This window comes from Oreochromis niloticus, linkage group LG5, assembly GCF_001858045.2.
Source record: "Oreochromis niloticus isolate F11D_XX linkage group LG5, O_niloticus_UMD_NMBU, whole genome shotgun sequence".
Classification (NCBI taxonomy): Eukaryota; Metazoa; Chordata; class Actinopteri; order Cichliformes; family Cichlidae; genus Oreochromis; species Oreochromis niloticus.
The window spans coordinates 33,949,099-33,962,455 of NC_031970.2; the positions used below are offsets into that span (position 1 = coordinate 33,949,099).

Sequence of the window (13,357 nt, forward strand, 5' to 3'; positions counted from 1 at the left end):
GTGCTTCTCGTTTTTTGTCAATAAAATGTTATAAAAAAAATAAAATCAGTTCTAATCAAGTGTACATATCCTTATACCATATTTTGCAGGTTTTGATGGTATATACTGCCTAAAGGGGCAACGGCCTCTAAATGGCATGGGTCTCACAGACCCGAACACCATACAAGGGTTAAGATGTGCCATTTGCTCTGGGGTTTTTCAGCAGGGCTGCATTAATAACAGGTGTAGGTGTATATTTGCATGATATTTATCTATATCCATGCAAGCAAATGTTTAGAACAGCTTTTGATAGGTCACATTAATGTGTGTTCTTGCTTTGTTGATTTCCAGACTGTCTTTAAGTATATAATGAAAATATGCACAACCATCTCAGGATACTTCTTGTCTACTCTCCCATTTTTTTCACCAATCTTTGTTTAATTTTCTAGCTACAAAGCAAAAGTACTGTCAGCATGAAAGTAATAACTGAGAGATAGAAATCTATCTATCTATCTCTTTAACCTAAAGGAGCTGCCACATGGTTGTGCGCTAAGTGAAAACACTGAGTTACTATATTTGCATAAATAGCCTCTTGTCATTGTAAGACAAAAAAGCAAATGACCATGTTTTTGTCTTTGTAAACAAATCAAAGATTAAAACCATACCTAAACAAGGCTGAGAAAGATGATTGCCATCCATTAAAGTGAAAAAGAGCTACAATACTCTGGGACCAACGTGTTGTCATCGCAACACTTTGAGTCTATAATTTCCAAACAGGTCACAGTCACCTATGTAGGCCAAAATATAAGAACAGAAATTTAACCATAACCAGGATAGGTCCAAGGTTCAATTTATATTTGGAGAAAAAGGCTCTGTTCTGGGACTTTTTCTACCTTTCAAGTGAGAACATGGAAAGCTGGAGGTGGGGCAGAGCAAAACAAGACTGTAGGACAGAATAGACAAAGCTGGACAGGGACTTATGCAGCATTCTCAGCTTTTAGCAGACAACATACATGACATTAAAGCTACGTTCACACTGCAGCCGATTTTTTTGAGCCTATGCGACCCATATCCGATCATGGTATGACAGTGTGAACAGCACAAATCCGATATTTTCAAATCCGATCTGGGTCACTTTCGTATGTGGTACTGAATCCGATACATATCCGATGTTTTAGAAAGCGACTGCTGTTTGAACGGTCATGTCGCATTAAATCCGTCTTTTACGTCACTGACACAAGGCAGACGCCAATTATCAACGCCGGAGAAGCGTCCGAGAAGACATCGCGAACGCTTCCTGGCCATCCAGTGTAGATGTGAGTGAAACTGTTGGGAAGACAACGTGAACATTTTATTTGTACTGTATAATCTGCAGATTGACCGAAATCTGCAACTATCCTTTGAAGCACCGCTCCTCTAAAACAGCAATACGGATAATTATTAGGTTATCTACATTATTATGTAAATAACAAAATAACTTAAAGCAAAAATTGGGAAACGTAAAGTCCGAAGTCTTTATATTAAGGGCCATCAGTCAAACAACATCAGTCTGGGTCTAAACAGCGCGTTGTGTGTGACGTCTTCTTTTGCGCATGCGGGCCGCTTTGAGCATTCACACTAGAGCGTGTTTGCTGTCGCATTTTATTTGTAGTGTGAACAAGCAGACAAAATAATCGGATTTGATCAAAAAATCGGAATTGAGCATTAAGACCTGCAGTGTGAACTAGCAGATTGCAGGTGCAGAAAAAACTGCCTTTTAAGTTTGCCAATAGAAACCACAGAGGGTAAGTGAACCTTCAGTGATGTGGACTAATGTGCAGAAGGTGAAACTACTAATTTTGGAGAAAGGCAAACTAGACTTATTTGGGAAAAAATGTACATTTTTTTATGTATATCAGTTAATTTCACCCCTGGTTGCAAAGACTTGGGAGAACAAAAATTGCATATTTTTATTTCCTAGGCCTGGAGTTAAGGTTAGGATTCGGATTGGGGTCAGCGCATTAAAATGGAAGGCAGGATAAATGACTATAAGTCTTGGTGTTGTCTGTAGATTTATGTTTAGCAGTGCCAGACAACGTCCTGTAACTGTATCTAACATCTGGTGTAAAAGTAACTGGTAATAGCAGGGATCTGTGGGAATGCTGAGGTAATAGCTACAAATTGCTCTTTAAATGTTCTTAACATTCCTCTATGAAACAGTTGTGCTGAACTTTACAAACTTCCATAAACAAAACAATGTGATCTGACTTCTCAAATCTTTATGGCTGTGCTTTCATAGCCGGCAGTACAGACTGTCAGAGTCTAGTTTCCTGTTTGTCATCATTTGAGTTCTGATTAAAGGAACTGTGCAGCAATTTCGGGAAATGGACATATTTGATTTCTTGCTCGAGTGAAAGGATGTTATCATTTCTATGTTCATGTCTAGAAGCTACAGCCAGGAAGGGTTCATGACTTTCTTACTGTCTTGAGATCACCAAAAAATGTACGGTATGTAACAGGTGAATTTCGCTTCTGTACAGAAATTGGTAATATTTTCTTTCCTGCTGCTCTAGCATCAACATTTTGATCGGTGCCCCGAAGGCCAACACCAGCCAGCCCAACGTCACTGAAGGAGGAGCTGTGTACATGTGCCCGTGGAGCCAAAATAACTGCACCATTATCAGCTTTGACAAGCAAGGTAGGGTGTCTCGTTAAATCTAAATTAACGGTTGGCTTCTTTGCACCAGCACAGATAAAAATCATGCTCAATATTCAAAATCCAAGGGAGACGATTCTCCCTACATCATAATCACAGCAGTGGCTCGTAGGTCATATTGTTCCACAGTATTAAAATGTCACTTTCCCCAAAGGTACCGTGAAATAGTTGAAACAGAATGTGTAGTAAACGCACAGCTGTCTTTACCTCGCCATTAAAGTGGCTGAGAGAAGCTATGGGTAGCTTCCCCAGTTAAGCACCGCTGTGCTTGACCTTGAGGTCAGGAGTGAGGCTCCCTGCCATCTTCCATCGCCCGATCTAGGGGCCGTGTGTTTTGATTGAAACTAGCCTTTGATGTCTTTCCTGAGTTTTAATGGTGGCTGAGTCTTTCCTCAGCCCCACCCCTCTCTAAGGTTTCCATTTTGGGCCATGAGCTGCGTTTGCAGTGCTTTCACAGAGCTTTGATTTTTCTCCTCGACTTGGGGCCCAGTGTTGTGAGTGCTCTTTAATTAGCGCAGAGTCATTACGGGGACAAGGACCCCAGAGGACCCGGCCTTCCCCCGGCCCTGCCAGGAAAACAATCACCTCCATCAGAAATGCAGGAAGCGATAAGGACCACCGTTTGAGGATCAGAGGGTGTAACTTATCACGACCGACTGCGTGCTGATATCAAATTGTGGTTTGCACAGACCGAGAAATGTGGCTGTGCAAACTCTGCGCACATAAATATACACTCGCAAGATGTTTATGAAAAACAAAAATGGTCTCGGAAACTTGATATAGTATATTAGAAAATACTTAAAACCACGCTTACAGTCGCACACCACATACATTTACATTCAGTAGTCTCGCTTTTCCCATTTCAGGCCTCAGGATTAATGGTGTGTTGGAGGACGTAGGCCAGACTCCATTAACCAAACAGGCACACTGAACTGCAGCCAGGAGAGTTTAATGTCACCACTCTAGTAGAGACAGCAGGAACATATATCAAGAAAATCACCACGGTTAAGCTTACAGTTAAAGCCACATTATAAGTATAATTTACATTATTTGAGTGCTTAAACAGGGACTGAAGACAAGTGTTCTCATTCAGGCATGCAGAAGGCGTTAGGTTTTGTTAAGCGACCTTTCAGGGATCCTGAATGTTCCTTTTTATGCGTGTGAGACAAAAAGCATGCGTGTGCAAGAAATTACTGTCCAATAGCAAATCTCTACAACTTTTATTTGCCACTTAGTGAAGTGGTTCTTGTTTTAACCGTACTCCAAAGGACATAAAGGCAACTTGGCTCAGCTGATTCAAGTTTTGTGGACCAGGAAAAGCAGTTGAACTTGGAAAATATGTCTTAGTTTCCCAAATTAATTATTTTAACAGAATGTCCCTGAAAAAGCAAAAATCTGGAGGTGTAACGTTGCTGAAGTTGCAAGATTAAAACTCTCTGGCACATTCTCCTCACACTCCACCAAACCTTTCCTCATCGTTGCCTTAGTATTGCCAGGGCCTCTTCTTAAAACATATCTTGACAATCAAATACGGCTGTTTGGGTTACAGTAACAACAAGGTCCAAGTCCTCTTGAGCTGTTTGATGTCTGCCATAGCATGGAGGATGGATTAAGACTGCAGACCCTGGGAAGAAGGCCATAAAATATCCATGTAAAAAGCCAAGAACATGTGGGGAACTCTCTCAAATGAAGCCTAGACAGCACAAAAATCAAACACGAAACAGTGATCAGAGTTAAAATAGCAACTCCTGACATCACTGAAGTTTCCTTCTAGTCCTGCTTTCTGAGAACCAAACTGTGTGGTAACTATAAATCTTTCGTGGGTTTTTCTTCTGTGTTTTCACAGGTGACCGGTATTTTTATATAAATGACGTGAACACTCAGGTTGAGTTCAAGTCTCATCAGTGGTTCGGAGCTACTGTGCGTGCCCATGGTAGCAGCGTCCTGGTAAGAATAGTTCATTGACAGTTGGCTAGCTTGCATAATTTCGCTGAAGTGACCTGTGGGATATTTGTTTAATTGAACAGCTGTTAACTTATAGTGCAGACTTTGTGTCAGTAATTCTTTAATATAGGGTTTCGAAAACACATTATCACCCCCAACAGTGAAGCTTGGTCAGCACACTTTATCATTGCATTTTAACACAACAACTAACTCAATAGCTTAAGAGACCAGGAGCAAAACCTTAGGACAAGTCTCTTTTTTTCTACTTCTTCACAGTCGTCTTGGTTTGTGTGGTGATTTGGTTTGGCTAGGTGACTAATCAGCTTATGCTATACTATGACTTGGCCATTGAAGTTTCTTACTGTAGGCAGCAAGTCCAGAGTCTTAACAGATTTTTTGTCTCGTTACACACTCGATGCACTAGTAGCTTAACAACTGTAAGGAAGTTTTAGAATAAAGTTAACATTTTTTTATTGAGTCTTCTTTCTCTGGTCTCCAGGCTTGCGCTCCCAGATACTACTGGAGGACTGAACACGACATACCTTTCTCTGATGTTACAGGAACCTGCTACCTCGCTGTAGACAACCTCAAAAGATTTGTGGAGTTTGCACCATGCCGAACAGGTAAGCTAGTGCAGCAATAGCTAACTTTCAGGGGATTTCACATCTTAATCCACCAGGTGACCAGCAGCTCACCCACAATTAGGGTTAGCATTGGATTTGTACTAAAACTGTGAACCTTTCAAATGAAGTCTTACACACTCACTTTAGCATTGTAGCTTTGCCATGTGGGTTGAGATCTAAGCCATCATAGGTGCTAACCATAACCGTAACCCTACTCAGACTCTATATTTTAAATAAATGGACTTCGTGGAAGAAATATGAATGGTGTTTGATGCATGTCAGTGTGATTATTTCCCAAAAGCTTCAAGATAACAATTTGGTAACAAAACTATATATTTTGATTACCCAGGGTTAGGGTTCTCTTATGACAACTTAAACCTTAGAGAGTTATTCTAATTGACACCCTGCCCCTAACTATAGATGTCAAAGGTTGTAACTCCATTATTGGGAGAGATGTTATGAACAACGTGAAGTTGTTTTTCAATAAATGTATTGATATTTAATATGTTTGTTTGCTGCTCACTGCAGAAAGACATGGACCTGCTGGACAGGGCTATTGTCAGGGGGGATTCAGTGCTGACTTCACCAAGGTAAGAGAAATATTTGTTAGAGTGTTTGATAGTTTTATGCAGGAACATAGTCAGTGTTTCTCTCTTTTGGCTGATCAAAGCAGTGGAGATTACACTGTGTACACCAAACATGCACAGTTTATTTGAAAGTCACGATGAAACTGGTGACACACAGATTCCTCAGCTCAAGCTACTGTTGTGTGTGTGTGTGTGGTGTGTGTGTGTGTATGTGTGTGTGTTTTCCAGGATGGGAGGGTTGTGCTTGGAGGACCAGGCAGCTTTTACTGGCAAGGTGAGCTGAGAGGAATGTGATGCCATATGGATGTTTTAGAACATATCCTCCAGTGTTTTTTCTTCTTCATTGAGAATGGATAAATAATTGGGAATCAAAGTTCAAGATACACATGCCTCACGACCCTTTGTTATTGGTCTGTTCTGAAGGTCAGCTGATCTCTGCCACAACAGAGGAGATTGTTAAGGCCTACTATCCTGCCTACTTTCTGCTGTCGGTCGCTGGGCAGATTCAAACCCGACAGGTGCAGGGAAGCTATGATGATAGTTACCTGGGTAAGGAAGCACCTTTACCATTCCCAGCCTTAACCCGTCCTATGGGCAGTTTTTGTTTTATGTCTGTTTTCTTAGGTCTTTGTTGTCATAGCCAGATGACAATAGGTTGGTTGTTTATAAAGACTTAACAACAGAATGATATACACATGTAACAGTTCTATTCTATTCTGTTATCTATATATAATTATATCTATTCTTTGAGTAACAGAAGAATGATCAACAATGCCCAAAAAACACTGACAATGTATAATATAGTTTGACAAAATAAAAAGACATTTTCAGCTTTACTGGAATGAATTGTCGTCAGTTAAGTTGAATGCCTGTGATGTTTAAGACCTTCACTCTGTAATTAGTGGTGATGCGAACAAGTTTCTGTTGTCTGAAGCTTCCTAAGGGCGCCGTACGTTGAACGTAATGTGAAACAAACACATGCAAACGGAAGATCACATTCGGGGGGGGGGGTCAACTCAACATGATATATACAAAAATCCAAACAACTGGGATTTAAAATCAATCTTTTTTAAAGACATATACATTTTTGAGGGCCCTTACGTTGCATGTATGCTGTTCTTAAGTCTTGCCAGTGCATCACAAACTATTTGTAGTTTTTTTCCAAGAATACATTTATTTTTATTGTTTATTTCTGGATTATTTGCTGTCATTCTGTGTATAATACCTCATAGTATTCATAGCATTGCCTAATTATAGGTGTAGTGTGGTATAAGCAAAGTATCATTGGCCAGCAGATAGGCCTGTGGTTCTGCTTGCATGGATAAAATAGTATGAAAGTAAGAAGGATTATTCTCTTTGTTTCCTGACTGCCAGGACTTGTGAAAAAATGTATTTAAAAAAAATGACTTAGTCTGATCGTTAGAGTTAGGGTTACAGTTGAGGTCACCACCGACTTAGACCTCAAAGTTTAATAAAAAGGGTTAAATTTTTCTTTTGGATTAATTTTTATAGAAAAATGGAAATAAGCTTTTGATGAGCGACAGTAAGAATTATGAATTGAAAAAACAAAAACGACATATTCTGATGGCGCAGCGTTAGTGTCATGATGATTTCCACCTCACAGGGTTAAGGCACGTAGGCAACAGTCAGCTAACTTTTATTGTATCCACCACTTCAAGCTGTTTCTGTCCTCTCTCCCTCTCTCCTGCAGGTTACTCTGTGGCTAGTGGCGAGTTCAGTGGGGATGGTGAGGAAGGTGAGGGTCATATTTACAGTAGTGAGAACCAAAATGCATGGCTGAGTGCGGGGATTGCTGCTTTGTCTCGATACACGTGTTTGTGTAGTAACAGAAAGGTGTTATTAGCCTTTCAGGAAGCAAAAACATTCAAAACCCAAAAGAAATCTGATAATTATGTTGCTTTTCTTTTCACAGATTTTGTCACAGGAGTTCCAAAAGGACTCATGCTGTATGGTTTAGTAAGGAGTTCCTACGTTCTTCTTGATTTTTGCAGTACAAATAGGAAACGTGAGGCAACGTGAAGGTTCTCAACGCACGGTTTTTAATGGCTAACTCTCTTCTGTTCTGATGTAGGTGTCCATATTAAATGGAAGTGATCTGAAATCTCTGCTAAACCTGACAGGGGAGCAGGTATGTACAAGTGTGACTGGATGTTTTTTTGTCTGACTGCTGTTTTCATGTATGGTCCTATATTTAAAGTGGCATGTGCAATGGAGGGTTGGAGATGAAGGAATTTGCCCTGTGGAGAAGAGGCTTACGCCAGGGTCAGAGCTGCAGGTCACAGTGCGCACAGCTTGTGGTTTCTAAAAGCTGTTAATGAAACCCAGAGTTAGCAGACACCAAGACAGTGGTCAGCATATTGATTCAGGATGTGCATTTTTAAAGACAGTCAGAGCTGAAGAGCACCAGTGCTGAACAGGTTTTCTTTAAATAAAGCCCACAGATTAATCACGTTGGTATATTTAGCTCAGTTAGTCATCGAGCTTTATTTTTGACATGTTAACTTTCAATGCTGCGCAGCTGAAGGTGTGAAATGTCTTGTGTTAACCACCTACTTAATTTCCCGTGAAAACGTAAGTGCTAGATTACAAAGTTAACCTTTAGTATCATTAAAATATTATTTATCAATTCTCTAGTGGTGGAAAAGGTGAAGGGTGGTGATGAGTAATTTGTAGAGGGCCTTCAGAAGCCCCTTCCTTTGACCTAAATTAGGGAATGGAAATATGAGTACATGCTTTACATCCAGAATAAATTTTCCTTGTGTGTTTATTATATTTGCTTAAAAATGTAGGTTAAAACTAGTAAATGAAAAGGACAATTTTTGTCACACATTTTGTTTTTATTAATTTAGCTGAATTTGGATTTTGTCCCTCAACTCTGACACTGAATTGACTTTAGGGTGGGGTCACAGACAAGCTGTAGAAGGGGAACAGATACAGAAACTAAAAACTCTTTCCCTGTACAAACTGTCATGTGACACAAAGCTAACCGTATTGCTTGAGTTGTGACATACCAGTTACGTCATTAGGCTTTGCTGATGTGAGAGCATGTGACACGTGGACTCATAGTAAAGCATATGGGCGATCGTGCGTTTATGTGTGTGCGGCGCAGCCTGGGAGGTCATCAGTAAGTGCTCAGAGGTGTCCGTCTGAGGGTGGAGGGCGCTGGGTAAACTGTCAGGTCATAGTGAGAGTGATCTGGTGTAAACTCCCGGCTAATGAGGCTCCTCTCTCTGTTGCTGGTCTCTCTATGGGTGCTCAGACTATGATGTAGAGATCAGCTGTGAAAACACACCAGAAAGCCTTTCTCCAGGAGGTCGTGTTGCTTTGCTGTTGAAAACGAGTGTCGGTCGCTTGGCAGCAAAGTTGCAGAGCGGTACAGTCGCACGTGTACAAATGCAAATTGGGTGTAGGTTAAATTGTAGGCTCTACATTCGTAGATTCAATGAAGAAGTTTAAATTAAACTTTAGAGTTAGCAGTTTGACTCCGTTGCTCACTAACCTTTGGTCACTAACTTTTTCTGCTTTTGGTGTTCCACTTTGTTCATCAGCGACAGCTTCTTTGGGGAAGGGCAATTATAAACTACCATTAGCATTCAGGTTAGGGCAGCTTTAATGAATGGGTAAAAAAAAAGGTTCTTAATTAAAGACAGACAATGCTACATTTACATCACCATCATTTGTTTGTGGACTTTACATTTAAAAGCCTTTGTTCAGCTTTAAGGCAAACCCTACCAAGCTGGTTAGCAAGCTGTGCCCATAAACTGTAGGGTTGCAATGTCTTGATGCATGCATCCAGGTAGGCAAATCCCAAAAGGTTGATTCTGTTCATCTGGACGTAGCTACATCCAGATGAACAGAATCAACCTTTTTGGATGTAGGGTTGCAATGCACACAGACACTGACGTGTAGAATTTTTCTCACCAAGACTGGAGGTCAAACATTTTGGACTGTTTCACTGTTTTTTTTTTACCTGATTTCAATTTAAAAAATACTGCAAAAGGCACGAGCAGCTCAAACGTGTGAATATTTTAACATGTTTGGCACCGCTGTATTGGTTTGATCTTTGCCACTTTGTGAAATACAACAACCAAAATACCCAACAAGTTGTTACAGAACTTTGTGGCCTGGTCCTCATCTCTACAAACCTGACGCAGTTTGTAGAGCTATTAAAGGAACCCCAGACGTTGTGGCTGATGACTGAAAAGCCATCAGTGGTTGACTTTTCCTAGCTTGCTGTTCTCACCACAGCTCACCAGACCTCAGAAGGACATTACCAGAGCACTTGATTGTGTTTTCTAGGACTTTGAGTTTAGGGCAAAACAGTGATGCCAGAGTTTTACTTTGCTGCATTTGAACTTTATCCTGAGCCTCAGTGATTTATGTTACAAGCTGCTTTGCATTTGCACGACGGGAAAGCAATCCTAGTATTCAGTGTTGTTTTTCACAAAGGTTTCCAGTGTTGGAAACCCTTCAGTGACACTATACTACAAATCACTTTGAAATCAGAGTCAAACGAGGATGTAACGTGACCCTTATTTATCATACATGCTCATACATGGCATGAAATTAAACCGGAAATTTCCCAAGTCCCACAAGCATTTTCTTGGGGTGTGCTTTAAAGGAGTTGTAGTCGTCAATCCGCAGACCCCTACCTCAACTCAAACTTATAGGAGCATCAACACTGAACCCCATGAAAAGGGAGAAGAGGAGACCCCAGGGGATTGTGGGATTGAGAGATTGAAAAAAGAAAGCTTCTGGGGGTGGTGGTGGAGCGTACCAAAGATCAAAAGGAAACGTAGAGAGAGAAAATGAAAGAAAAGAAAGGGATCTGTGCGCTGTGGTATGATTACAGGCTAACTGGGTCTTGTTTGTAATGCATTCCAGATGGGGTCCTACTTTGGCTACGCAGTGGCAACCACTGACATCAACAACGACGGGTAAGTGACTGTCATGGTGGCACAAAATTTCAGCAGTAAGTGATGAAACGGGTGAGATACGATCAGCTAAAACAAGAAACTAAAAGCAATCGAAACAGAGGTCAACAGTGTGACCTTTGGACATTTCCCACAGTGGTTCAATTACTCATGCTTTCTAATGTGTCATTAAAATTTCCCTCCGAGAGCATTCTTGTTCTGTGCAATGGGTTCTTTTGCCATTCTCACTTCCGCATTCCCTTCTTCTTTTAGAATTTCAAAATTTACTAGTAGAAGAGTCACAGTGTAGCAAGTTAAACCTGAGAACGTTCTAAAGCTCACACCCTTCTTTGTTCCTCTCTACACTTTCAGTCATGATGTCACATACAGTGTTAACCTCACTCAAAAGACTCAACACACTGTACAGTATCTGTGTAGAATAAGAGGCTTTTCCAGAATGTTAATGTTACTGCAAGTCAAAGTGAGAGGGCAGTTTGGCCATATTTAGCAACTGTAGTGTGACGTAATGCTAAATGAAAGTGAATGCAACAGGCATTTAAATCAAATCCATGATTGGACTGTGAGAAAAGTAGCCGTGGCTTAGCGAGAAAGCTCAAATGTAAATGTAGTGGCAGACTTTATTATTTCCAGATGAAATCCACGCACGCAAAAATCAGCTATCGGCGCTAGCTAACAGTCAGTGCAGTTTTATATGAGTTGCCCTTTTAGCTAGTCACCGCAAATAACATTTGATTACGTTAATCTCAAGTTGAGTCACAATGCTGCAAACTCCTAAATTTACATAAAAGGGAAAAGGAGGATTACATTTTGGAAGGTGCATTTTTTCATTTCATTGTGTGCAAAAAATACTGGATGTAGCAAATATGATACAAATTAAAACTTATACATTACATCAAATTTCTTTCTTTAAATTTAAAAAACAATGAATTTACTCTTTTCTAAACTGAGTGGTTTCTGTCAGACCTGCTCCTCCAGAACGAAATTATTGGGGTGCATCAGACGTTAATCAGGGTGATCTCTGCCTATACAGTCTACTGGTCATCAAAACAACTCTTTATTGATATATATGGAGATGCCATTGAGGGTACAGGGTCTTCCTGTTGTCTTCATGGGGAAAGAATAAAGCTTCATAATTTGCTTTTTGCCCATAACTCCAGTCTGGATGACCTGGTGGTGGGAGCGCCGCTGTTCATGCATCGGGGGTCTAACGGGCGTCTGGAGGAGTTGGGAAAAGTGTATGTGTATCTACAGAGGGGTCCTCTGGAGCTCGAACCAAGTCAGTCTCACCTCCTGGGTCTTCAGGCCTTCAGCCGGTTTGGCACCTCTCTGGCCCCGTTGGGTGATCTCAACCAAGATGGTTTCAATGGTAAATGTGCATCATTGAGAATGTGTTGAATATAGACCAGAATGAGCCAAAATAATTCAGTTGTTACACTGTAGGTTTAACCCCATTTCTGAACATACTTTACTATAACTTATGTAATTCTATTGGAAAATCCACCCATGGTCTCAACCACTTACACAGCTTAGGGGTGCAGGGAAACTGGAGCCTGGTGTAGAGGGAGAGTATGGTTAAACCCTGGACAAGTTGCCAATTCATCATACCATTAACATATATGGTAGATACAGACAGCCTCACAGGCGCACTGTTGAACCTAACATGCATGTCTTTGGACTGTGGGAGGAAACTAGTGCATCTGGAGAAAAAGGAAGGCTTTTTTTTTAAAATTTGAGGCATCAGTCACTACCATGCCACCTTTTCTTTTGAGACCACGTTAGTTAAAGTAAGATTATTTTTCCATCTGGAGTCATTTATTTTCAGATGCATGGCTCTGTTCTTGTTCCTCCCTGAAATTCCAGGCATATGTGACGGGAGAGCTGCAGAAACAGAAAAGGCCTAACTGACAAAAGACATAACCTTGATTAAGTCAGAAATAGCATGAAATTAATAATCTGGGGTGAAGGTGGGTTGCAAAGGAAACATGATCAATGCTAAAGCACCCTTAAAGGAGCCACTATATGAGATTTTGGCAATATGACATGAGAGTGTAGTTTAGTGGTTTTCTTGGCAAGCAGAAGGTTCCTGGTTCAATTCTAACTGGAGACACAAATGCCTTTGGCGTTGTCAAATATAAATGAAAATGTTTCTGAAACAAAATCTGCAGAGCTACTTGCTGTGGTGAAGCCTTTAGCCAAAAGTGGCCCTCTTGTGTGCAAATAAGAAGTGTACCAGCTCAACTGTCTGTGGGCTGACAGATTAGCAGATCTGTTGGGAGTGCTGGCTGAGGTGAACTTTGTTGCCTACCAGAAATAATACTGCACTCAGTTTGTTTTTTTTAGATTTGGTTTCTGTTCCATTAAGTAGTTTCTTTCATACGGATCTGCATTCAAGTGTCCATTTTTCTAATGAGTTTCCTCTTTGGCTGTTTCATGCTATAAAAAAGATAGAGAAAAGGGTGAAAAGTGCCAATCATATAAACAGGGAAAAGCAAATCCTTACATTTGCGCAGCATAAAGAGCCAAATGTTTTGCTTGTTTATTTCCTACATGACTGAGTCAGGATAAGGGAAAGGG

General features: G+C 40.6%; 1 protein-coding gene across 2 annotated transcripts in view; it reads left to right on the plus strand.

Moving 5' to 3' along the window:
* LOC100696606 (integrin alpha-5) overlaps positions 1 to 13,357 on the plus strand; it is a 52,887-nt gene that overhangs the window by 6,913 nt on the left and 32,617 nt on the right. Inside the window, exons 1-12 of one of the 2 annotated variants that reach the window (XM_025907507.1) lie at positions 2,393 to 2,461; positions 2,532 to 2,656; positions 4,521 to 4,621; positions 5,118 to 5,241; positions 5,770 to 5,831; positions 6,057 to 6,102; positions 6,252 to 6,377; positions 7,540 to 7,584; positions 7,762 to 7,805; positions 7,921 to 7,977; positions 10,734 to 10,786; positions 11,941 to 12,149. In XM_025907507.1, coding sequence (XP_025763292.1) covers positions 2,605 to 2,656; positions 4,521 to 4,621; positions 5,118 to 5,241; positions 5,770 to 5,831; positions 6,057 to 6,102; positions 6,252 to 6,377; positions 7,540 to 7,584; positions 7,762 to 7,805; positions 7,921 to 7,977; positions 10,734 to 10,786; positions 11,941 to 12,149 — 919 coding nt within the window. In that variant the 5' untranslated portion in view covers positions 2,393 to 2,461; positions 2,532 to 2,604. Of the gene's footprint in view, positions 1 to 2,392; positions 2,462 to 2,531; positions 2,657 to 4,520; positions 4,622 to 5,117; positions 5,242 to 5,769; positions 5,832 to 6,056; positions 6,103 to 6,251; positions 6,378 to 7,539; positions 7,585 to 7,761; positions 7,806 to 7,920; positions 7,978 to 10,733; positions 10,787 to 11,940; positions 12,150 to 13,357 lie in introns of those variants that run through there. The other variant, XM_003442636.5, reaches the window with a different exon arrangement.